Source organism: Polypterus senegalus, chromosome 1 (genome assembly GCF_016835505.1).
Source record: "Polypterus senegalus isolate Bchr_013 chromosome 1, ASM1683550v1, whole genome shotgun sequence".
Taxonomy (NCBI): Eukaryota; Metazoa; Chordata; class Cladistia; order Polypteriformes; family Polypteridae; genus Polypterus; species Polypterus senegalus.
This window is the reverse complement of record NC_053154.1, coordinates 168,798,389-168,821,878: the sequence shown is the minus strand read 5'-3', so window position 1 is coordinate 168,821,878 and position 23,490 is coordinate 168,798,389. Positions and strand designations below refer to the sequence as shown.

At 40.1% G+C, this 23,490-nt stretch overlaps 1 protein-coding gene across 8 annotated transcripts in view; it reads right to left on the bottom strand.

Annotated features, from left to right (window-relative positions):
• Nucleotides 1–23,490, bottom strand: part of LOC120535065 (diacylglycerol kinase delta-like) — a 135,936-nt gene that overhangs the window by 34,914 nt on the left and 77,532 nt on the right. For 7 of the 8 annotated variants that reach the window (XM_039762600.1, XM_039762619.1, XM_039762610.1 and 4 more), the window contains 8 exons: nt 20,283–20,391; nt 20,024–20,163; nt 19,649–19,733; nt 17,183–17,277; nt 14,188–14,287; nt 9,200–9,476; nt 364–510; nt 121–249 (listed from right to left, as the gene is read on the bottom strand). In XM_039762600.1, coding sequence (XP_039618534.1) covers nt 121–249; nt 364–510; nt 9,200–9,476; nt 14,188–14,287; nt 17,183–17,277; nt 19,649–19,733; nt 20,024–20,163; nt 20,283–20,391 — 1,082 coding nt within the window. The remainder of the gene's footprint in view (nt 1–120; nt 250–363; nt 511–9,199; nt 9,477–14,187; nt 14,288–17,182; nt 17,278–19,648; nt 19,734–20,023; nt 20,164–20,282; nt 20,392–23,490) is intronic. The other variant, XM_039762627.1, reaches the window with a different exon arrangement.

Sequence of the window (23,490 nt, the reverse complement as noted above, 5' to 3'; positions counted from 1 at the left end):
TGGCAAAAGATGCAACACATAAGAACATCTTTCGAAGCATGTCTTTTTTGTGCTTAAGATACACGCTGGCTTTTGTTAAAACAGAAAAAGAAGGGGTTAAAAAAGAGTCAACAGCCTTACTTGAATACAGAATTTTCGTGTTCAACATCGGTAAGCTGTCCCGGTTTCCTGTCTGGGCAGGAAGTGATGCAGAGCTGCCCACTGACAGACTTCCTTTGCCAATCAGCCTCTCGCATGGAGATTTGGATGCTGGAGGAACACAAGGCCGATATCTGTGACCGGAGTGGGGCAGCCACAACTGTTTTATTGTCCTTGATGGGCCACGGATGGCAACACTTTAATGCAATAGGAGCAGTGACTCACCTTTTCTTGGTGCCCGCCCTTTGTTCGTGATGCTGACGAGATTTACGCCCTGGGATGGCTTTTCCTCACTTTTGTTTTCGTCTTCAGATGTGCTCACCAGTGTGAAGATCTCCTGCTCTTGTGTCTGGGTGTTTTGCTCATCCACAGCTATAACGAACAAAAACATGAATCCACCTTAATAAAAGGATAAGTGTCTGTCTGTCTGATTGTGTGCCTGCCTAGTTGCTATTTTCTCAATTATTCTAAAAGACAAGTGCGCCTCAAACATTTTTAGTAATAAAATGCATCACATTTGTCATTCCAACAGATGGTACATCACAAACATTAACACTACTTTGACGAATCCCATACTGAATGGCGAGTAACAGAGACATATGCACTGCACGGCGTACTGCAAACGATAACGCTGAGGTCTATGTTGATCACTTAAATTTCAACTTGTGTTAGATAGGTAGATGTGTGGAAACGTATAGGACAAAGATGGCACTGCCACATTTTGCTAGGCTTTCATTTGCACACAAGACTTCTTCAGACAGCACACTTGTCAGAAATGGAGAAAGCCACCTACATTCTACAGTGAATTCTTAAATAAGTGGCTAAACAGCAGTTCTATAAGCATGTGGCTAGCAGGCTTTGAGTTTTATTTGATAAAAAGACGTGTCAATCAAGAAGGAGCCGACATGTCTACAGGGACTCCTTTAGACTAATAGGACATTAGCTTTAATCTTGTAACTACAAGCTGAGCTCTGACTCACTCTTATGGACAAAACAACACAACTATAAGCAGACATTAAATGTGCAACTGGAAGATGCTATCATCCAGTCACCAGAGCCCACACCTCCCTTTAAAACCTAGGTGCAACATTTCATCTGTCTCTTTGGGGCAGAAAGCAGGGCCATTCTCCTAGGAGCAGGAAAGTAATTTCATTAATTGTTGAATCCACTTTTCTAAAAGCATTGGAGCTGCGGACACTCTGAACATAGCTCTAAGATCTGCTCCCCCAGGATTAAACCCTGTGTCAGTGATTGAGCCCAATCTTGAAAGAATGAGAAGCCAAGGGAATATCAGAGACAAGCTTTCCCTGTGGTGTTACTGAGGATACAGCAAAGAGCTTGACAGCGAGCCGAGGATGACGGCACTACATACAGAGGATCTTGTGGCAAGACAAAGAGTGTACTCGAGCACAAGCAACATTCTGTAATCAAAAAGAAAGTAACAAATGCAACACCGCACAGCAAAAGCTTTTCAGGAAAACGGAAACAATTGCAGCCTCACAGTTTAGCTCTCTCTCATCCACAGTTGTGTAATATAAGGGTGAATTCTTTACGACATCACACTAAAATTCTAAATAGTAAAACACAAAATGAAAAAGTCTGTAAAATCAAAAGAATTCCAAAAACCTCTTTATAAAAAAAAAAAACTCTTTCTGTGTTATAATGTGTGTCCACCTTATGTTTCATCTTTTATGTCAATACTAACAGCTGCACCCAGTATTTCCTGGGTAAATAATTTTAAGGCAGAACTACTTAACTTCTATAGATGGCGCTTCTTAAAGTGAAATGAATTTGATTTATTTCAGGGCTTAAAATCCTGGAACACTCTCCTCACTGCAGTAAAAAGGAACTCCAATCTCCCCACCACCAAGATAACTCCAAGGTAGTGATAATCAAACCCTGCTGAAATCATGGAAATATTCACCATAATGCATTGAAGACAATGAGGAACGAGGAACTGAACTACTTTTGAGTGGATTATAATGGAGAAATGGTCTTTTAAGTGTTCCTGAGTGATAGGAAAAGTCTACCAACAGTTCTGAATTGTTCATTGTGACCAAGCATGTGATCTGAGCAGTGAGGCAGCAGTGCTAACCACTGCACCACCATGATACATATTACAAATATATTACAAATGGGCCTTCTTCAGGGAACAACTAATAGGTTACAACCTCCAGATGTTCTGCATTAGTTAAAGTAAATTAAGCCTTGCAAGTTGAAGCAAACCATTTACACAGGTGTCCCAACATCTGTGGATTACTTAAAAACCTTCAGTCAGTCTTAAAGCAGAGTTTTAACAGACTTCATTACTACACCCTCTGAAGTACTACTTGGACAATATCCCAGTGCTAATAGCAAGAAAACAGGAATTAATATATGAAATGAGACAAAGTATTCTTACCCTTAGAAGTGTAGGCCTTTCATTTAGAGAATTTGCAAAACAATCAAAGTGTCAGTGAGTACGGTGGCCTACGTAATCCAAAGAAAGGCAACTGGAAGAATCTCTGATAGGAAGACCCAAAGTCACATCCCAATTAGGTGACAACTTTCTGAGTGTCACCAGCTTGCGTGACAGGCACCTCACAGCACAACAGCTTCAAGCACAGCTTATCAGTGGTTGAAAAAAGCAAGTCTCTGTTTCTACTGTGAACAGGAGACTTTGTGATACAGGTCTGACAGGATGAGTGGCAGTAAGAAAGCCTTTCCTTAATGGACAAAACAGGGCCTTGAAATACTATCTGCGGATGACTGCAGACAGGATACTCCCAGATGCTTGGGTCTCATTTTGGACTTGGGCCAGTTGAGGAACAGAAAGCTCTTGACCAAAGCCAGACTGCACACCCAAGCTTACTTAAAGTTACAGAGACGGCAGTGCAGGCTACACTTCTTTGTTCTGTTTTAACTCCATCATGCGTCTGTTTATTTTGGTGTTATTCCACCCCAACATTTATCCTTTGTATCGGTGTCATACCTCGTTTGACCACACTGAACAGAGAGGGAAAACAATGGCCTTTGCCCTATTTCTCTAATAGAAAATCCTGCAGTACTCTTGGCATCATTACCAAAACAGTGATGCCATGAAGGCAAAATTGGTTACTTAAACGAAGAAGAAAAAAATAGGGTAATAAACACATAGAGGCATTGCAAAAGGGGGAATGATTGAGTTTGGATATTTTGAGCAAATTGCTTACTTTTGGCAAATGCTCAACGGATCTGGAAAGTTCTTGACAACACCTGGGATGCAAAGAAAGCCCACCCAACAAAAAAAAAAAAATAACTGAAAAAAACATTGGCATTACATCTTGCCTGAAGAAGCGGCGTGAGTTGCCTCAAAAGCCTACGTATTGTAATCCTTTTAGTTAAATAATAAAAGGTGTCATTTTGCTTGACTTCCCACTACATGTCAAGAAAGCAAGCCAATGCCAGTCAGTTAGAGCTGAAGCAAAAGTGACAGCAAATAATGCTGGGATGACACACGAGTACTGAAGAAGAAAGAGGTTCAAAGGGCATGCATGGTATTAGATGCTATTTTATCATTAAGAAAGAATTTTTAAAAATCCATCCATTTTCCAACCCATTGAATCTGAACACAGGGTCACGGGGGTCTGCTGGAGCCAATCAAAGCCAACACAGTGCGCAAGGCAGGAACCAATCCTGGGCAGGGCACCAACCCACCGCAGGACACACACATCCACACCAAGCACACACTAGGGCCAATTTAGAATCGCCAATCCAACTAACCTGCATGTCTTTGAACTGTGGGAAGAAACCCACGCAGACACGGGGAGAACATGCAAACAAGCAAACCCGGGTCTCCTAACTGTGAGGCAGCAGCGCTACCACTGCCCCACCATGCCGCCCATTTTACAAAAACATAGTATATATTAATTTGGCCAGTGAAACTTTGTTCTTAATTAAAGCATTTGTTATAAATTAAAAACAACTCTGTTCTAGCAGTTTATAATGGAGTTTCCAGGACCCTGATACAAACACAATAAAAGGCTTATAACTGTACCAAATATGTTCACTTTGATGTGGCAAAGGCTTTGATCTCTGAAAATAAGCCACCTTCTTTTCAGACACATTGTTATGAAAACAAAAGAAAACTGGAAGTAATACATTTTATCACAAATTCTTGATACTATTTTCTGAATGTGCCTGAAGCTGCTTAATGCCACATCAACTTTCTACTAAAATGCTTTAAAAATACTCCTTCTCAGATATGAAAATACAATGAAAAAAAAACAATCAAAATTATTGTGGTAATCGTGATGTTCTGAAGTCGGGGTGTGCAGCAGAAGTGGAAGCAAACTCACAGTATTCTTGATTCAAAACAAATATGCCTGAGAGTGCAAACATAAGAGATTTGAGTAAAGAGAGCTACATCCTGCATGATGCAATGCTGCAGGTTAACACTGTTGCCTCATAATCCTAAAGCCAAGCAGAGGCTGTATCTGTCAAGGCAGCTCCCAGAAGCACCTGGGCCCATGTATACAGAGCAATGAAGGGAAGATCGATCAATCAATCCATAAATAAATAAATGTAGGCATAAACATTAAAGAGCGAGTCTTCTGCAGTTTAGCTAAGAAGACCACTTAAATGATGTTGTTAATGCACTCTCTACACCAATTATGCACGATTTAGCTAGAAAAACATTTCTCTGTTGATAAAGTAAAACTACATCAAGGCTGATGTGTGCTGTTGTTAGATTAAAGCTCACACATACAGTATCCATCCATCGAAATCCTAACTACAGGGTCACGGGGGTCTGCTGGAGCCAATCTCAGCCAACACAGGGTGCAAGGCAGGAAACAAACCCCGGGCAGGGTGCCAGCCCACCACACACACACACAGTATACAAAGGCAAATGTCAAACCAAAGAACTCGCCATTAATTGAACCTGGGAGCTGAATTTCTTGAGCAGTTGGTGATCAAAATTGCTGTGTAGTACGGTCCAGGAAAACTTGCATTTTACATTTTTTGTCAAATAGTAATTTTTATTCAGTTTATTTCTTCCTATGTAAATGGTTGTTATGTGAAACACATAAATTAAAAATATGTATATAAGCATGTTTTTAATAATCTATATTGAGAGGCAAACTTAAATTAATAGAGGTCTCGGCGCCAGTAGGCCCTCAACACAGTTGCCCTGACCATGCTTGAAGTTACGGCTTCTAGTGCTTATGTGAGATGTGAACATCCCAACTGAAGGCCAACAGGACATTCATCTATGAGTTTATGTCACTCACTTTTTCCCATAAGGACAATTACTTGAATGAGGCAGAGAATCCTGCATTTGTCAAGAGACGGGTATTCAGTTCAAAAGTGCGATCCTGTATAAAAAAGCTTCACTTTTGTGGACTACTTTAATTTTGTGAAATTATTTATTTAACAACTAGCGACTGGGAGCCCGATTGAAGCGGGCTACAAATTCTACGTTTGTGAAACCCATACTTTCTCTGCAAAGAATTATTTGTTTTTTTAAGTACTTGAAATGATTTTGATATCATGGCACTGATTTGTGCTTAAAATAGACCTTTTCGGCCGATGTATTGAAGAGCTTGAACTCAGCTCTTCAGCGTATCTCATTTGATTTTTTCCGGCAAACAAATTTTCAAAACAGACGGTATTTTACGACTCTAATCAGAGTCGAAGTAATAATTACAGGTGCTGGTCATAAAATTAGAATATCATGACAAAGTTGATTTATTTCAGTAATTCCATTCAAAAAGTGAAACTTGTATATTAGATTCATTCATTACACACAGACTGATGTATTTCAAATGTTTATTTCTTTTAATTTTGATGATTATAACTGACAACTAATGAAAGTCCCAAATTCAGTATCTCGGAAAATTAGAATATTGTGAAAAGGTTCAATATTGAAGACACCTGATGCCACACTCTAATCAGCTAATTAACTCAAAACACCTGCAAAAGCCTTTAAATGGTCTCTCAGTCTAGTTCTGTAGGCTACACAATCATGGGGAAGACTGCTGACTTGACAGTTGTCCAAAAGACGACCATTGACACCTTGCACAAGGAGGGCAAGACACAAAAGGTTATTGCTAAAGAGGCTGGCTGTTCACAGAGCTATGTGTCCAAGCACATTAATAGAGTGGCGAAGGGAAAGACAAGATGTGGTAGAAAAAAGTGTACAAGCAATAGGGATAACCGCACCCTGGAGAGGATTGTGAAACAAAACCCATTCAAAACTGTGGGGGAGATTCACAAAGAGTGGACTGCAGCTGGAGTCAGTGCTTCAAGAACCACCACGCACAGATGTATGCAAGACATGGGTTTCAGCTGTCGCATTCCTTGTGTCAAGCCACTCTTGAACAAGAGACAGTGTCAGAAGCGTCTCGCCTGGGCTAAAGACAAAAAGGACTGGACTGCTGCTTGAGTTATGTTCTCTGATGAAAGTAAATTTTGCATTTCCTTTGGAAATCAAGGTCCCAGGGTCTGGAGGAAGAGATGAGAGGCACAGAATCCACGTTGCTTGAAGTCCAGTGTAAATTTTCCACAGTCAGTGATGGTTTGGGGTGCCATGTCATCTGCTGCCGTTTGTCCATTGTGTTTTCTGAGTTCCAAGGTCAACGCAGCCGTCTACCAGGAAGTTTTAGAGCACTTCATGCTTCCTGCTGATGACGAACTTTATGGAGATGCAGATTTCATTTTCCAACAGGACCTGGCACCTGCACACAGTGCCAAAGCTACCAGTACCTAGGGTTTAAGGACCATGGCATCCCTGTTCTTAATTGGCCAGCAAACTCGCCTGACCTTAACCCCATAGAAAAATCTATGGGGTATTGTGAAGAGGAGGATGCAATACGCCAGACCCAACAATTTAGAAGAGCTGAAGGCCACTATCGTAGCAACATGGGCTCTCATAACACCTGAGCAGTGCCACAGACTGATCGATTCCATGCCACCCCGCATTGCTGCAGTAATCCAGGCCAAAGGAACCCCAACTAAATATTGAGTGTTGTACATGCTCATACTTTTCATGTTCATACCTTTCAGTTGGCCAACATTTCTAAAAATCCTTTTTTTGCATTGGTCTTAATTTATATTCTAATTTTTCGAAATACTGAATTTGGGACTTTCATTAGTTGTCAGTTATAATCATCAAAATTAAAAGAAATACAGTAAACATTTGAAATACATCAGTCTGTGTGTAATGAATGAGTCTAATATACAAGTTTCACTTTTTGAATGGAATTACTGAAATAAATCAACCTTGTCATGATATTCTAATTTTATGACCAGCACCTGTATGTTGGCATGGTCATTTTAGATCTGAGATCGGCTAAAATTTAAACAATGACTGTTGTTAGTACCCAGCCGTCATTGCTCAGTTTGCCAATAGATGTCAGAAGGACGGATGCCAAAACCGAACTGCCGAAAGAGATTTTGACATACCAAGCAAATGGTGATATGTTCTAAATTACTTACAGTTCCGGAGCTGTCAAAGGGTTTAAGTCAGTCGACGATGTTAGTCCTGGAAAGTATGTCCCACCAAACCAATGTTCCAAAAACCAACCGAACTTACTGTTATCTGCTCGAACCAACACTGACTTACTATACTCGGCTGTCCAGCGGTGTCACTGAAGCATTCAAACATTCTTAGCCAATCATGCAATACTGCATCCGCGTTTGCCACGTTATGTTCTACCTACAGAGGCACAGTCCCATTGCATGGTTCTAACTTCTATTGAGTCGGGGTATTGACGCGAACACCATACATACGGGATATTGACTTGAACACCATACATACAGATAGTATCAAATTATATATAAGGATATTTTACCAAAAAGTATGTGTTTGGATATCCAGCAGAGGGTGCATGTTCCCTGGGAATAAGCTCATTAGAGGCTCTCACAGATCACAGTGGCACACTGAAGACCTCTGTCTACAGTTTGTACATTGTGAACATACCACTAGATGACTGGACGTGTTGATTATGCAACACGAGTAACATGAGATTTTTTTTGTGGACATTTTTGATACGTTTACTGTTGTCTAGTGCTGGTCACCATTGGCACACATTGTATCGGAAACGTTCTTATGTTCATTCTCCCGGAAGACATGAGATTAAAAACCACTACCAACTAAACAAGTTAAGCTACATATAAAACAGTAAGAAACATGGTACCTTTTCAAATGAAAATAAATGCCTCAATCAAGAAAGCAAATTTAATGTGTACCATGACTGTGGAAAAAATAACTTTGACTTGAAAAATACTTTGAATAGACTATAACCTCATATAAATCTACATATTCAAAATAATGGTTTATAATGATGCATATTAAATGACTAGTTCATATACATCCAAGGTTCTACTTAATTGACCAGGGAAAGGTAAACTAGATACAGTACTAGGTTAGAAACATCTTTTTCAATACAGACACACTAAGTTTTCATAATTTGTCTTAGAATTGGAATAATAGCAAACAAAACAATGTTTGCTGCCATAAACATTTAAATAGGCCTCTGTAATTTACAATGAAGCACAAATTTACAAGACATACTTGTTAATAAATCTGGTTTGTGTTGGGTCGCAGATCCAAACGGGTTGATTCAGATCGCATAATGAGCTATTATTTATTTTCGGCTTGTAGTTTGGTACAGTTTGAATGTTGGTTAATTATTTAACATTAATTTACGAGTCATGGTTTGTGTTCCGTTCCAATGTCCATACTAAAGTTCACAAATGCTTCTTGAAACTAAGACCCACAGAGTACTCCAATAACTTTGGGATTTCAAGCTTTTCACTACCATTTCTCTATCCCTTCATATCACATTTCCACATCTTACAAACCTTTGCACTATATCAGCTCATCTATAAATCAGGATTCAAAGGTTACTTTTACTGTACACCAAAGTCCCAAGTTTTACCAAATTCCTTTGCTCTTGTTTTACTGTAACATAGATATTAGTTTCAGGAGGGTGCTAAGAGAGAGTTGTGGATGTACTCCATTATTTTAAGGACAATGGCTACACAAGTTTTGTCAAATACAATGGATACACAATTCTTTATTCCCAGTGAATCCACCTACCCTTTTCCGTGTGTTCAATGATTTGCCTGATGGCCTTCTTCAGGCTGTTGGCTCTTAACATGAGCTGCTCCCGTGGTTTAAAGATGGCTTGGGGACTTCTAGAAGGGCATGGAATCTGGGGAGGAGTGGGGTGGTCTCTGGTAGGTGATTGCATCCCCTCTCCATCCTCTTGTTCCTCTGCAATGGTGGGTGGATGGCTGGGAAGGCAAGTGGAGGCTTGAGACTCGTCATTGAGCGTCTTGAGAAGGGAGTCCAGCTTCTCCTTGAGGACACTACACTGTAGGGTTAAGAATGGCAGAAGGCTAGTTTAGAAAAGAACCTGAATCATTGAGAGAACTTGAATCTTGAGAGACCTCTTGAAAAGTTTTAAAATAATGCAATATACCGGAAAGTATGTGGGGTACAAACTACCGTATCAAAACAGGTTTTTTGTGACATGATCATTTAAAGTCATTCTAAAAACATTTACCCTTAAAATCCTTAGTGACACCATTGTGAAGGATGGCCGGCCATTTATCCTGGCCAATACCCCCAAGCCGCCAGGTGGAGCCCTCCTTGCAGCGTGGAGGTCCCAAGAAGACCAGCAGGGCATCATGGACATTGAAGTTTTTATGCAAAGCCCTGCTGGATGCCATGGGGGCCACAGGAGGGAGCTGCAGGGAGGACCAAGGGCTTCTTCGTGCCCTGTGACCCGGAGGTTCGTCACAGGAAGAGCGACGGACTTCTGGGTTGAAGAAAAGGACTATTTACCCTGACCCGGAAGGAATAAGGACTTGTGGACTATTGGGCAGAAACACTTCCGGGTCAGGAGATATAAAAGGACTGTGGGAGCTCCCAGACGGCGAGCTGAGCTGGGTGGAAGGGTGGCAACGCATCTGGGAGCTGGAGGATTGGTTATTTGTGTATTTGTGATTAGTATTAGTGATTTATATGAGTATTGTGGAGGAGAGTGTGCTTTGTACACTGTGGAAACAAAATAAAGTCGATTTGAGGACTTTTACCTGGTGTCTGGAGTCGTGGACAGGGGTTCAAGGGAGCGAGAGTGCCCCCTATCTACCACACCATATTTAATCCTAATGTTAATATAAGCAGTCCTAACAATCTATTTTTCAACCTCTAAAGTGCTACAACAAAGAGTTGCATTTGATTCCATTGGCAATCTTTGCTGTATGGTGCTTTCCAATTTGACACTATATTCCTAAATTATGCAAATTTGGTCATTCATTTACTAGATCAGACTTGCTTAACCTCATTAAACTGTTGATATCAAAAGGAAAAGCTAAATGGGATGGAGCAATAATTGCTGCCTGTTCTCCATGTACTATACTAAAAGGTTCTAATTTACTTTAAATTCAAAAGGCTAAACTTAAAATCTACATGGATTTGAGAATGTGCATACACATACCAATTTATGGGAAAGCTTTCTACCTTGTGCCTAAGGCCACAGTCATACTGAATTCCAACTACTGCTTGACTGAAATAGATCAATACATATAAAAAAGTTACATCCAAAGCTAATCAAGTTAGAATAAAAAGTTCAGAGACCTAAACAGAATGATTTTAATACCTTCTGATAATGCACACAATAGAAACAATGTGTGCAAATGCCATCACTAATCTATCAAAATGTATTAGTTGTAGTAGTATTGTCACATATAGAAGGTACAGTGAAATTACTTGCATGTCTGACCAAGGCCTGCTGTTGATCCTAAAATGAGTACATGGAGCCAGCAGCCCACAGTGCCCAATTTTATTATCCTCAAGAAGCCTACATATGCACAGACAAACTTTAAATGTATGCCTCTGCTGTTGTGTATCAACTTGAGTTTGTGTCATCGTTATTACTCTTGAGTAAGATTGAGCGAGGAGTATGAGAGTCTGGGCTTGTGAGTGTCCTGGATAAAAACCAAGATCCAGGCCTTTAATGACCTCTTAGGCACAGCCATCAGCAGTGTGTCTGTCTGCGGAGAGAGTGTCAACCTTATCGAGAGGTTTACTTACCTCGGCAGTGACATTCATGTCTCTGGTGACACTTCCTATGAAGTCAGTAGACAGATTTGGAGAGCATGGGGGGTCATGAGGTCACTGGAAAGGGGTGTGTGGCGCTACCGATACCCTATGCAAAAGGACGAAGGTCCATGTCTTTAGAGTCCTGGTGCTTCCTGTCCTGCTATATGGTTGCGAGACATGGATGCTTATCCAGTGACCTGAAATGAAGACTGGACTCCTCTGGTACTGTGTCTCTTTGCTGCTGGTTTCACTTTGTGTCGAATGAGCGGTTGCTCATGGAGTCCCGAAAGAGGCACATTACCTACATTGTGAGGAAGTGTGGGTTACAGCACTACAGCCATGTGGCGCGATTCCCAGAGGGTGACCCGGCTCGCAGGATCCTCATTGTTGAGGACCCAAGAGGCTTAACCAGGCCACTGAGTCAGATAGATGGTCATTTCCGGAGGGTGGAACTGGACCATGTGTCTGCCTATGGGGTTGCCAACCAGTACCACGAACTGTTTCGTCGTGTGGTGGTTGCGGCAATGTGCTGTACCAGTGCATGCTTCCCAACCTGACCTGACCTGACATATAAATATGCCCATATTCCATGTGTTAAGTGAGTGGATTCCCAGCAGGTGAGGCAACCCTTGCACGTCTTCACTGCTAGGTCCTCCCATTGCCTTTATCTGGAAGTCAGAGCTAGATCAAGCTAGTAATTCATTGAGATTGTTAGAGGAGTCTTTATGAAAATATTTTTTCAGTTTTTATTTCTGATTTACAGACGTTTTCACTTCTGTTATTTGGTTTTGCTTGTGGATGGTGTATTGGGACTTGTTTTCACTGGATTGACTTTTAAGCTATTCTTATTTGCCCAACCATCCATCCAGTTAGGTCCATAAATATTTGGACAGAGAAAACTTTTTTCTAATTTTGGTTCTGTACAGTACCACAATGAATTTTAAATTAAACAACTCAGATGCAGTTGAAGTGCAGACTTTCAGCTTTAATTCAGAACAAAAAGATTGCATAAAAATGTGAGGCAACTAAAGCATTTTTTTAACACAATCCCTTCATTTCAGGGGCTCAAAAGTAATTGGACAATTGACTCAAAGGCTATTTCATGGGCAGGTGTGGGCAAGTCCGTCGATATGTCATTATCAATTAAACAGATAAAAGGCCTGGAGTTGATTTGAGGTGTGGTGCTTGCATGTGGAAGATTTTGCTGTGAACAGACAACATGCGGTCAAAGGAGCTCTCCATGCAGGTGAAAGAAGTCATCCTTAAGCTGCGAAAACAGAAAAATCCCATCCGAGAAATTGCTACAATATTATGAGTGGCAAAATCTACAGTTTGGTACATCCTGAGAAAGACAGCAAGCACTGGTGAACTCAGCAACACAAAAAGACTAGGACGTCCACGGAAGACAACAGTGGTGGATGATCGCAGAATCATTTCCATAGTGAAGAGAATCCCCTTCACAACAGCCAACCAAGTGAACAACACTCTCCAGGGGGGAAGGCGTTTCGATATCCAAGTCTACCATAAAGAGAAGACTGAATGAAAGTAAATACAGAGGGTGCACTGCAAGGTGCAAGCCACTCATAAGCCTCAAGAATAGAAAGGCTAGATTGGACTTTGCTAAAGAACATCTAAAAAAGCCAGCACAGTTCTGGAAAAACATTCTTTGGACAGATGAAACCAAGATCAACCTCTACCAGAACGATGGCAAGAAAAAAGTATGGAGTAGGCGTGGAGCAGCTCAAAATCCAAAGCATACCACATCATCTGTAAAACACGGTGGAGGCAGTGTAATGGCTTGGGTGTGCATGGCTGCCAGTGGCACTGGGACACTAGTGTTTATTGATGATGTGACACAGGACAGAAGCAGCCAAATTAATTCTGAGGTGTTCAGAGACATACTGTCTGCTCAAATCCAGCTAAATGCAGTCAAACTGATTGGGCAGCGTTTCATGATACAGATGGACAATGACCCAAAACATACAGCCAAAGCAACCCAGGAGTTTATTAAAGCAAAGAAGTGGAAAATTCTTGAATGGCCAAGTCAGTCACCTGATCTTAACCCAATTGAGCATGCATTTCACTTGTTGAAGACTAAACTTCGGACAGAAAGGCCCACAAACAAACAGCAACTGAAAGCCGCTGCAGTAAAGGCCTGGCAGAGAATTAAAAAGGAGGAAACCCAGCATCTGGTGATGTCCATGAGTTCAAGACTTCAGGCTGTCATTGCCAGCAAAGGGTTTTCAACCAAGTATTAGAAATGACCATTTTATTTTCAGTTATTTAATTTGTCCCATTACTTTTGAGCCCCTGAAATAAAGGGATTGTGTTAAAAAAAATGCTTTAGTTGCCTTACATTTTTATGCAATCTTTTTGTTCAACCCACTAAATTAAAGCTGAAAGTGTGCACTTCAACTACATCTGAGTTGTTTCATTTAAAATTCATTGTGGTAATGTACAGAACCAAAATTAGAAAAAAGTTGTCTCTGTCCAAATATTTATGGACCCAACTGTACATTAATTTTCAAACTTGTTTATTCCGAGCAGGGTCATGGGCTAAGCTGCAGCTTATCCCAACAAGCACTTTAGTTATATTTTCTAATTTGTTAATAAACATTGGTCAATTATAAAGGTTTTTCACTGCCCTTCTGTCTACAGGCCAGAGATTTGTCGTTATCCTTTAACTTGTAGGACATTTGAATGCATTTTGTGATATTTATATTTGAAAGTGCAAAGGCAGTTTGTTCCACTCTGGATCTAGCTAGACTGAAGACTGTAGGTGGTTCTATGTGGCAAGCTGGCCTGGGTTTAAGTCTCTTCTGGCCTGGCCAGTGAAGGTCCTGGCCTGCTTAATGGTTCTGTATAGAGACCTGAATATTATTTTGCCATGTTTTTGACTGCAGAACACAACATCTGCAAGGCAGAAGTTTTGCTCATGAAGAACTTTTCAATAAAAAAAACTTCTACATTGATCTTACCTTCTTGGCCATGGCCTCGGACTCTTCGGAACTCTCTGGTGTTTTTTCGTAAGCCTTCCCCACTCTCGCCACAAAATCCTTTACCGTTTCACAGAGCACCCTGGCAGGTGAAGTGCACAGGTCAGTATGGAATCAATGGCAAAACACTAATTGCAATCCGAGGACTGTCATTTCAGAGAATGAAAGGTTATGTCCCAAAGAGCTTTGCATTCAGTCTGTGTGGGAGATGATACACACCAGTTTTCATACAAAAACAAAAATACTAAAATGCATGTGGAAAAAATTTATCAACTCAATTTGTGCTTTGTAAAACAATTTGGCATTGTGTCACCTACAAAGTCACACTGAGACTACCAGGAAGGAGACTGTATTAAGATATTTGTAGTGGCTGCTGCCAGTATACTTTTTCAGTTTATCAAATAAAAAAATAGAATTTGAAATCTATTGTAAAAATTATGTTTGTACACTCACTGAGCAAATTCTTAAAAACACTATACTAATACTAGCTAGGGGCTCCTTTTGCTTTCAAAACAGCCTCAGTTCTTCTTGGCATGGGTTCCACAAGATGTTGGAAACCTCACTTTGATGTAATTTGACATAATTGCATTGCCCAATTCTTCCAGATCTGTCAGCACATGCTGTGCATCTCCCATTCCAGTACATCCCAAAGAAGTTCTATTGGATTCAGTTCCGATGCCTGGGAAGGCCAAAGAACTTATTGAAATTATTCTCATGTTCATAAAACTATTTTGAGACAGATTTTGCATTGTCACATGGTACAATATCATGCCAAAAATAACCATTAGAAGATGGGTAAATTGTGATCATGAAGGGATTCACATGTTCAGCGATAACATTCAAACAGACTGTGGGATTCAAGCAATGATTGGTTGGCATTAACGGGACCAAAGTGTGCCAAGAAAACATTCTCTACACGATTACACCACCACCACCAGCCTGGACTGTTGGGTGCATGGATTCATGCTGTTAGTGCCAAATTCATCAGACCAGGCTACATTTTTCTGGTCTTCAACAGTCCAGATTTTGTGAGCCTATGCCCACTGCAGTCTTAGTTTTGTGTTTTTGACTGACGGGAGTGGAATTCAAAGTGGTCTTCTGCTGTTGCAGCCTATCTACCTTGACGTTCAATGTGTTGTTCGATCTAAGATGAATTTATGTTCACCACAGATTAACTGAATGGTCATCTGAGTTACTGTAGCCTTTTAGTCAGCCTGAAAAAGTCAAGGCATTTTCCTCTGACCTCTCTAATTAAGGCGTTTATGGCCACAGAACTTCCACTTACTGGATGTTTTTTGTTTTTATGGCATTCTGAGTAAACTCTAGACTGTTATGTGTGAAAATCCCAGGAGATCAGCAGTTACAGAAATACAGAAAAGTCATACCATGGGTGAAATCAATGAGAACATTTTTCCCCATTCTGGTGTTTGATATGAACATTACCTGAAGCTCCTCACCCATATCTGTATGATGTTGTGCACTGCACTGCTGCCATATGATTGGCTGATTACATAATGGCATGGATAAGCATGTGCGTGTAATAACTTGCTCAGCGAGTGTATATTAGACATTAAAAGGACCCAGTCTGAAAAATAGGAAATCTGCCGTTGCCACATACATAGACACAAACACTTGAGATATCTGCTACCGCAATTTGGGTGAGGTCTGCGGTTTTAAAGTTTTTTTAATGTAACTTCTATGGCAGGAGTGGACTGGAGAATGGACAGAAGATTAAATGATTTTTTTTTGTGAATATGAACGATTTCTTCTTTTCGCATTGAGCTAGACAGGCGTAAAAGGGATAGTTAAAATCAAGTGTCCTTAAGGGTTTTACAGCTTGCTTTTATTTCTAAACTCATTCAAGTAGCCTGTGATAAAGTATAGGTAACTAGCCATGTCTGTGAAGGGCTCCCTGTTTAAACGCGGCTGCCAGTCGTGAACTGGGCCCTTCGTCGCACTGCATTATGATTTTTTATAAGGGAAACAAAATTACAAAAGAAAACCGTTGGACATTGATTCGATAGGAACGGCCTACTCGGAATCACTAATTATGTGGTGGTGTGAGAGCATTTCTGCTACTGTCCATTCACAGTCCGTCTCGTTTTCACGACGCTATTGTTTCCTCTCACGATGTCTTCTCAACCTTTCTCCAATCTCGCAGGTTGTTTTGTGGCAATCCAAAGAGTAAGGCAATATACACGGAGCAATGGTTATAAAAGGGGAACACACAGGTAACCAGGCTCTTTAAAGCATAAATAGGGATCACTTCACTGACATGTGAGCAAGCCATGGTACAACTGTGAGACGCGCAGCACTCGCCGGCTACAACGTAACAATAATAATTTCCGAGCGTGCTGTTACGTTGTCATTCATTTACCCACTGTCTTTCTTTCATCCATATGTTACGTAGGCACTTACCTTTTATCTTCGGCAATCTCATTCTCTAACCAGGCCTCAGGAGCTAACCAGCGTAAAACTGCCCACCACCCCTTTCGTTAATCCGGTACATGTTGACATCCGTGAGTAACAATGTACTAAACTGAAAGGTGGTCTACGAATGCGTGGATTTTGCGGACAAACAAAGATCAAGATCTAAATGAAGATCTCTTTAGTTAATTTAAAGCACAACAATTTGTTTAGTTTGAATGTCTGTGTTTTGACGTGTGACTGGAGTACTACAGTCTTCAGTAGTATAAGCCTGGAGGAGATTCTTAATGCAGTGCCTATGTTTTAGCCGTCTCTCTAGTGCGATCTAGTGCTTCTTCTTCTAATTCATTCATGGATAAACAAAGCTCAAGATCCAAATGAAGATTATTATTATAGATAATTAAAACCATTGAATTTTCAATATTCATTCAACCATCCATCTTCAGACCTGCTCAATCCAATTCACAATTATGGGGGTACTTTTCAATAATTAAAATTTTAAAAGCACAACATGCAAAATTCATTGTTGTAATTGAAACTTTGGACTTACTTTGCCGAGGAGATCACCACTGAGTGCTGGTCGGATGTCAAGATTTTTGACAAGTGAGCAGCAACTGAATCTTCATAAACTAATATCTGCTGGACCTACAAAGAAGGAGCACAGGAAGGAAATTCTACAGCACTAAGTCTGCTCTAAATAAAGCATCAAATCTCTAAAGAAAATTTATCTTGTTTCAATAAATGCTTGCTTTTATAAAGCTCAGGTTATGGGCTACTCTATCTTTCAGTGATCAACACTGTATACAGGCAAAATACACACATAAAAAAACAACATTTTATAGGAAATCAGGGCTCCTTCATTGTACCAATAACATCGAGTATTCTCCATACTGCAGCCAAAAGGCGGACTCACTGGAGAGGTGCAAAAGCATCACTTGTAACTTTCAAATAAGTTAAGGTCAGGAGCTGACAACAACTAAACCACTTCCCAAATCACACCAAAGTATTATTTAAATAGCGACCTTTTCAGTAGATCAGTTTACAGAGTTAAATTTCCACATTAAACAGAAGAATCAATATTACAATAATACAAATGACAAAACCCATAAACTAATAAGAGAATAAGCATCACCTCTGTAATACACTAAATGACGACACAAAATGGAAATACAACAGCAACATTTGAGGGTAATGCTGTGTTCAGGTGTTATTGGAGTTCATGTGAACTCCTGGTCAGATTTTTGGGCGAATGCAAGGTCAGTGTTGATTTTTTAGTTGACCACCACAAAAAGCAACTTAAGGTAAGATCTAATTTTCCTCACAAAAATAAACAGCAAACTAAATACTAGTAGTAGCTGTAGCAGTATTGTTATATGTAAAGAGTAAAATGAAGTTCCTAACTTGCATAGTCAACATGTTTCCACTCTCCAGCTCCATAATAAACAAGAATGTATTAAATGCACAACTTTATATGAAACATACTTTACATTTGACATGTGCTTACAGAATATAATGATCACTCGGGAGCACACAAAACCCATAATGGTCATTTGACACCAAGAACACCACATAATGGTCTTCTGACAATGTCAACAAAGTATCATAGTAATATGCGAGTACAGTAATCCCTCCTCGATCGCGGGGGTTGCGTTCCAGAACCCCCCGCGATAGATGAAAATCCGCGAAGTAGAAACCATATGTTTGTATGGTTATTTTTATATATTTTAAGCCCTTATAAACTCTCCCACACTGTTAACATTATTAGAGCCTTCTAGACATGAAATAACACCCTTTAGTCAAAAGTTTATACTGTGCTCCATGACAAGACAGAGATGACAGTTCTTTCACACAATTAAAAGAATGCAAACATAACTTCCTCTTCAAAGAATGCGTGTCAGGAGCAGAGAATGTCAGAGAGAGAGAGAGCGAGAGCGAGAGAAAAGCAAACAATCAAAAAATTATACGTGCTTTTGGGCTTTTAAGTATGCCGAAGCACCGCGATAAAGCGGCATTTTGTAGAGGAGCATCCGTATCCTCTAGGTAAACAGCCTCTGTGCAAACAGCCCCTCTGCTCACACCACCCTCAATCCGGCAGAGAGAGTGAGAGAGACATAGAAAAGCAAACAATCAAGCACCGCGCGGGAAGCATATCTTATATCATTGAGGAGTTTTATTTAATATGTAACAACAACAACAACAACATTTATTTATATAGCACATTTTCATACAAACAGTAGCTCAAAGTGCTTTACATATTAAAGAATAGAAAAATGAAAGACATAATTATAAAAAAATAAATCAACATTAACATCGAATAAGAGTAAGGTTCAATGGCCAGGGGGGACAGAAAAACAAAAAACTCCAGACGGCTGGAGAAAAAATAAAATCTGTAGGGATTCCAGACCATGATACCGCCCAGTCCCCTCTGTATGTAATACATACTCTGATTGGGTAGCTTCTAAGCCATCCGCCAATAGCGTCCCTTGTATGAAATCAACTGGGCAAACAAACTGAGGAAGCATGTACCATAAATTAAAAGACCCATTGTCCGCAGAAATCCGTGAACAAGAAAAAAATCTGTGCTATATATTTAGATATGCTTACATTTAAAATCCGAGAGGGATTGAAGCCGCAAAAGTCAAAGCGCGATATAACGAGGGATCACTGTACACAAATAAAATGTAATTTATCCAAAGGTGCCCACATGGTGTACTAATCATCTAGCAAGTATAGACCATTGAAAATGATCGTTTCTCTTGTATTTCACTATGTTTTGTCCGGCTGGTGATTTCCCATTTACTTTTAGAATTCAGGGTGACCCTGAAATGCCACATATGAAATAAACTGACAGGGCAGTTTTAGGGCCTACTTATTTTTGAACTGCATGGTCTAACTTTTGACTTATAATAAAGGACTTTAAGAACCATCTGCAACTTGACAATTTTGGCCCAAATTGGAAACACAAATAGAGAAATGATTTGGGTTAGGCTTTAGTCTGAATTATTTAGTCCATTACCTCAGAGTCTTCGCTATAATCTTCAGTAACAGTGGATGAAGAAGGCTGTCGGGGAAACTTGGTCTCGTAAACCATGATGCTCCACCTACAAGGAAAACAAAAAACACTTTTTAAGGCTATAATCCCAAAATCCCAAAAGATCAAAGTCTAGTCTGTTTTGGCTAATATCGTACAGACATTTCCCAGATCTTGAGCAGAGTCTTCGTCACTCCTTATTCATCTCATGCCTAAATGCCTTCTTTTAACTGAATCTTCTACAAAGTCTACCCTGTCCTCATCCCGGAATCAGATCATTCATTCCTCTTTTAAACCCATATATTTACACAAGGCACACACTAGTAGCTAGCCCTTAAAGAATGTACTATTCACACTCACCTATCCAGCATTTTGGTACTTGCTCTTTCCAGTTTCTCTAGGATTTGTGGGAGTTGGGTATCATCATCGCATGCAGAGCCCCAGCCTAGCACACGTGCCAAGTCATTGCCTGTGCCCAGTGGCAAGACACCCAGCTGGCACTAAAAAGATAAGAGTAATACAGTCAAATGCATAACCATGGCATTAGGCCAGAGTTAATAAGACAAACCTCTGAGCCCAATGCCTGTGACCTCCTTAGGCTGAGGACTTAGAAAATTACCTGTTTGTGTAACATGAGGGTGTCGATTTCAGACAGGACCCAGCCCACACTTCCATCCCCACCACATACTAGAATTCTAAAGGTGTCAAACTTTTGGAAGAGGCGAAGGCTGTGGGGGAGAAAAAGCAGAAGACAAGCAAAGAAATTAACAAGAAGGAAATTTCAAGAAGTTGACTTTATGAAAAGGAAAACCAATGGTCTCCATTCCATTCACCCATCCATAATTCTAAGGCATGTATCCATTTCAGGGTAGCAGACAGCTGGTCCCCCTAAAAGCTCTTGAGAACGAGCTCTGGAAGGAGCTCCAGTCCAACACCACTAACTGTCGTTATTGAAAATGTTGTAATGTTCTAACACCTGAAGCCACTCAGCAAGCACAACTGTTTGTAAGAAATTCAAGATCAATGAAAAGAGCACAGATATTAAAGGAGGAATGTGACATCTGGAGATAAAGAAAAAAGGAAATGACTCCAGGAGGCGGTTTGTACACTTTAAGTAAAGAGGAGGTTATTTAGAAATGGAACAAAACACAAACTAACTTTTTAATATTTAAAATTCAATGATTACTAGGGCGGCATAGTGGCGCAGTGGGTAGTGTTGCTGGCTCCTGCATGTTCTCCCCGTGTCTGCGTGGGTTACCTCACACAGTTCAAAGACATGTGCAGGTTAGGTGCAATGACGATCCTAAATTGTCCCTAGTGTGTGCTTGGTGTGTGTATGTATGTGTGTGGGTGTGCCCTGCTGTGGGCTGGTGCCCTGCCTAGGGTTTGTTTCCTGCCTTGCGCCCTGTGTTGGCTGGGATTGGCACCAGCAGACCCCCGTGACCCTGCAGTTAGAATATAGCTGGATGGATGATTACTATTGGTGCCAATAGTAGCAGCGACAGTAGTTATGTCATATGCATGGAGTACGGTATTGGGAGACTGATATAAAAAAAATTGTTTTACTTGAGTAGGAGGGACTGGCAATTGACAAACCAGGTAACTGTGTCCAATTAAAATTTCTTAAAAATCAAAAAGAAAGGAGAACAATAAAACCCAGTTAAGAAAAGAAAAGTCCCAAATCACTGGCATTCTGCTACAGTATGTACAATCATTTTATTTTTGCTTATGCAGTTTATGAGCAGAATTTCATCTGTCATACGTTTTAATAAAATTGTGAGAAACACTAAACACAAAATAGTGCCAGCAACATTACCAACTGGTGCCGGAGTACTGCACAGCAGTGGCACTACACATTGTTGCTCGAAAATGTCATCAGCTAACAATACTCAGAGCACAAGATGTACGTAAATAAATAAAAATTACAAACAATAACTTTCGAGGCTTCAAAAATAGGCCAAAGTAATGTTTTGACAGCAAATATCAAATTCACATTGCTTTCTCCAGGACTGATGGCTTCAGCTCTATGAAACGCTAGCAGTACATCCTTCAGATCAACGCAGCAGCCCATCTATAGGCCATCTGTTAAAAATCAGTAATTACAGTAAAGACTAATCCCCTGTTTTGTGCCTTGTGGCTGCAAGTTTGTCTGATTGTCATACTTTATAAAGCATACTCAAGAGCTTTTTATAAAACTGCAATACCACATTTGCCAAACAAAAAATAAAGTATGAACTAGCATAAGTTGTCCTGATTTGAGGTGTTCAAAAAAATAATGATTTACTTCATAAGTAAAGTATAAACAAGAACAGATGTGTCAAATAAATATTTGAAATATTAAAATGTGTGTTTCAATATAAATGTTCGAAGTCTAAGTGTTCTCGACTATAATAGAAATTTATCATTTTACACCCTCTGACAGAGGTCGATAATCACTGACCCTAGCACCCCTGAAACAACACTCCATAAGCCTGGGGTTGGCCGATGTGATATTCAAAACTTCAGGTCCTTCTGATCATTTTTGCTGAAGACATCTAGCAGCACAAAATATGGTCCAAAAATAAGCTAAAAATGAATGTTTTCAGGTGCAGAGGGCCACAAATAGGGGGAAAACCCAAAAAAGTTTGACGTTGTGCCTAACTAGACATCAAGACAAGTTAAATGGCGTATCATATACTTTTTCATACTGGTTAGTCAGGAGACACTGGACAAAAAAAAAATGATCACAAAGAAGACAAAAATTAAGTGTTCATGACAAATTATTATGAACACAAAAGAAGAAGCACTGGAAGTTTTGGCCTTCTGTTGAAATATGAAATGTTTACATTAAGGAAAAATGGTTATACTGGCATGATGCAAAAATAATTCATTGAAACAGATGTATGCTATTTGATGTTTTATTTTCTTAACCACACAATGTCTGATTCTCAAATCTAACTTAAGAAAGAAAATCATTTATCAGTGCATGAAGGTAAACAGTTGATTAAGGTCAGCTCAAAATATGGTTATTTGACTGTATGGTAGCAGAAATGTGGCATTTGCTAATCTCTTTTTCAACTCGATATTTTTCAGATCAGGGACAAAACAGCCAAAGAGCATTCTCACAAGACCAAGCACAGGTAGAATGTTATCCTGGGTGGGATGTGAAATCATCCCAAGTCACACACACACACAGAGCTACGAGGATAAATTAAAAAGTAAAGGCAATTTGAAAATTACCTGGTAACTGCAATGAATAGAAGCTGACACAATACAGCACATTTGCAATGGCTTATTGGTAAGAGTTTTCTTTTGGGCTGAGAGAGTGAGACATACTCAAATTCACTGGAAAATGTAGTCTAAGTATGGAAGTCAAAACAGAATGACTCAACAAAAAGTTTATGAATGGGTGAAAGGTTTAAAGTGGGAACAACAAGCATAACCGACAAAGCTGGATCTAGTGGACCATCAAAATTGTGCACACAAGCCCACATCGACGTGGCAAATGCCTTTAATAGAGAAGATAGATGGATTACGTTGTCCACTGTTGGTGCACATTTGGATATGAGCTGTGGATCTGCACGTGCCATACTGCATGATGACTTGGGGTACTATAAAGCTGACACAAGATGGATACCCAAACAGCTTACTGATCTGCCACAAGCCAACTTTCATCAGTAAATTTCAGCAGGTTTCACTCCCTCTGTCCGAAGAAGTCTCACTACTGAGCATTGTTCAACATTGGTTCAATCCTGCAGCGGAGCCTTGGCTTCTACTAGACCACTGAGTTTTGCGTTTTCGAACTACCATAAGCCATTGCAAATGTGTTATGTTGCATTGCATCAGCT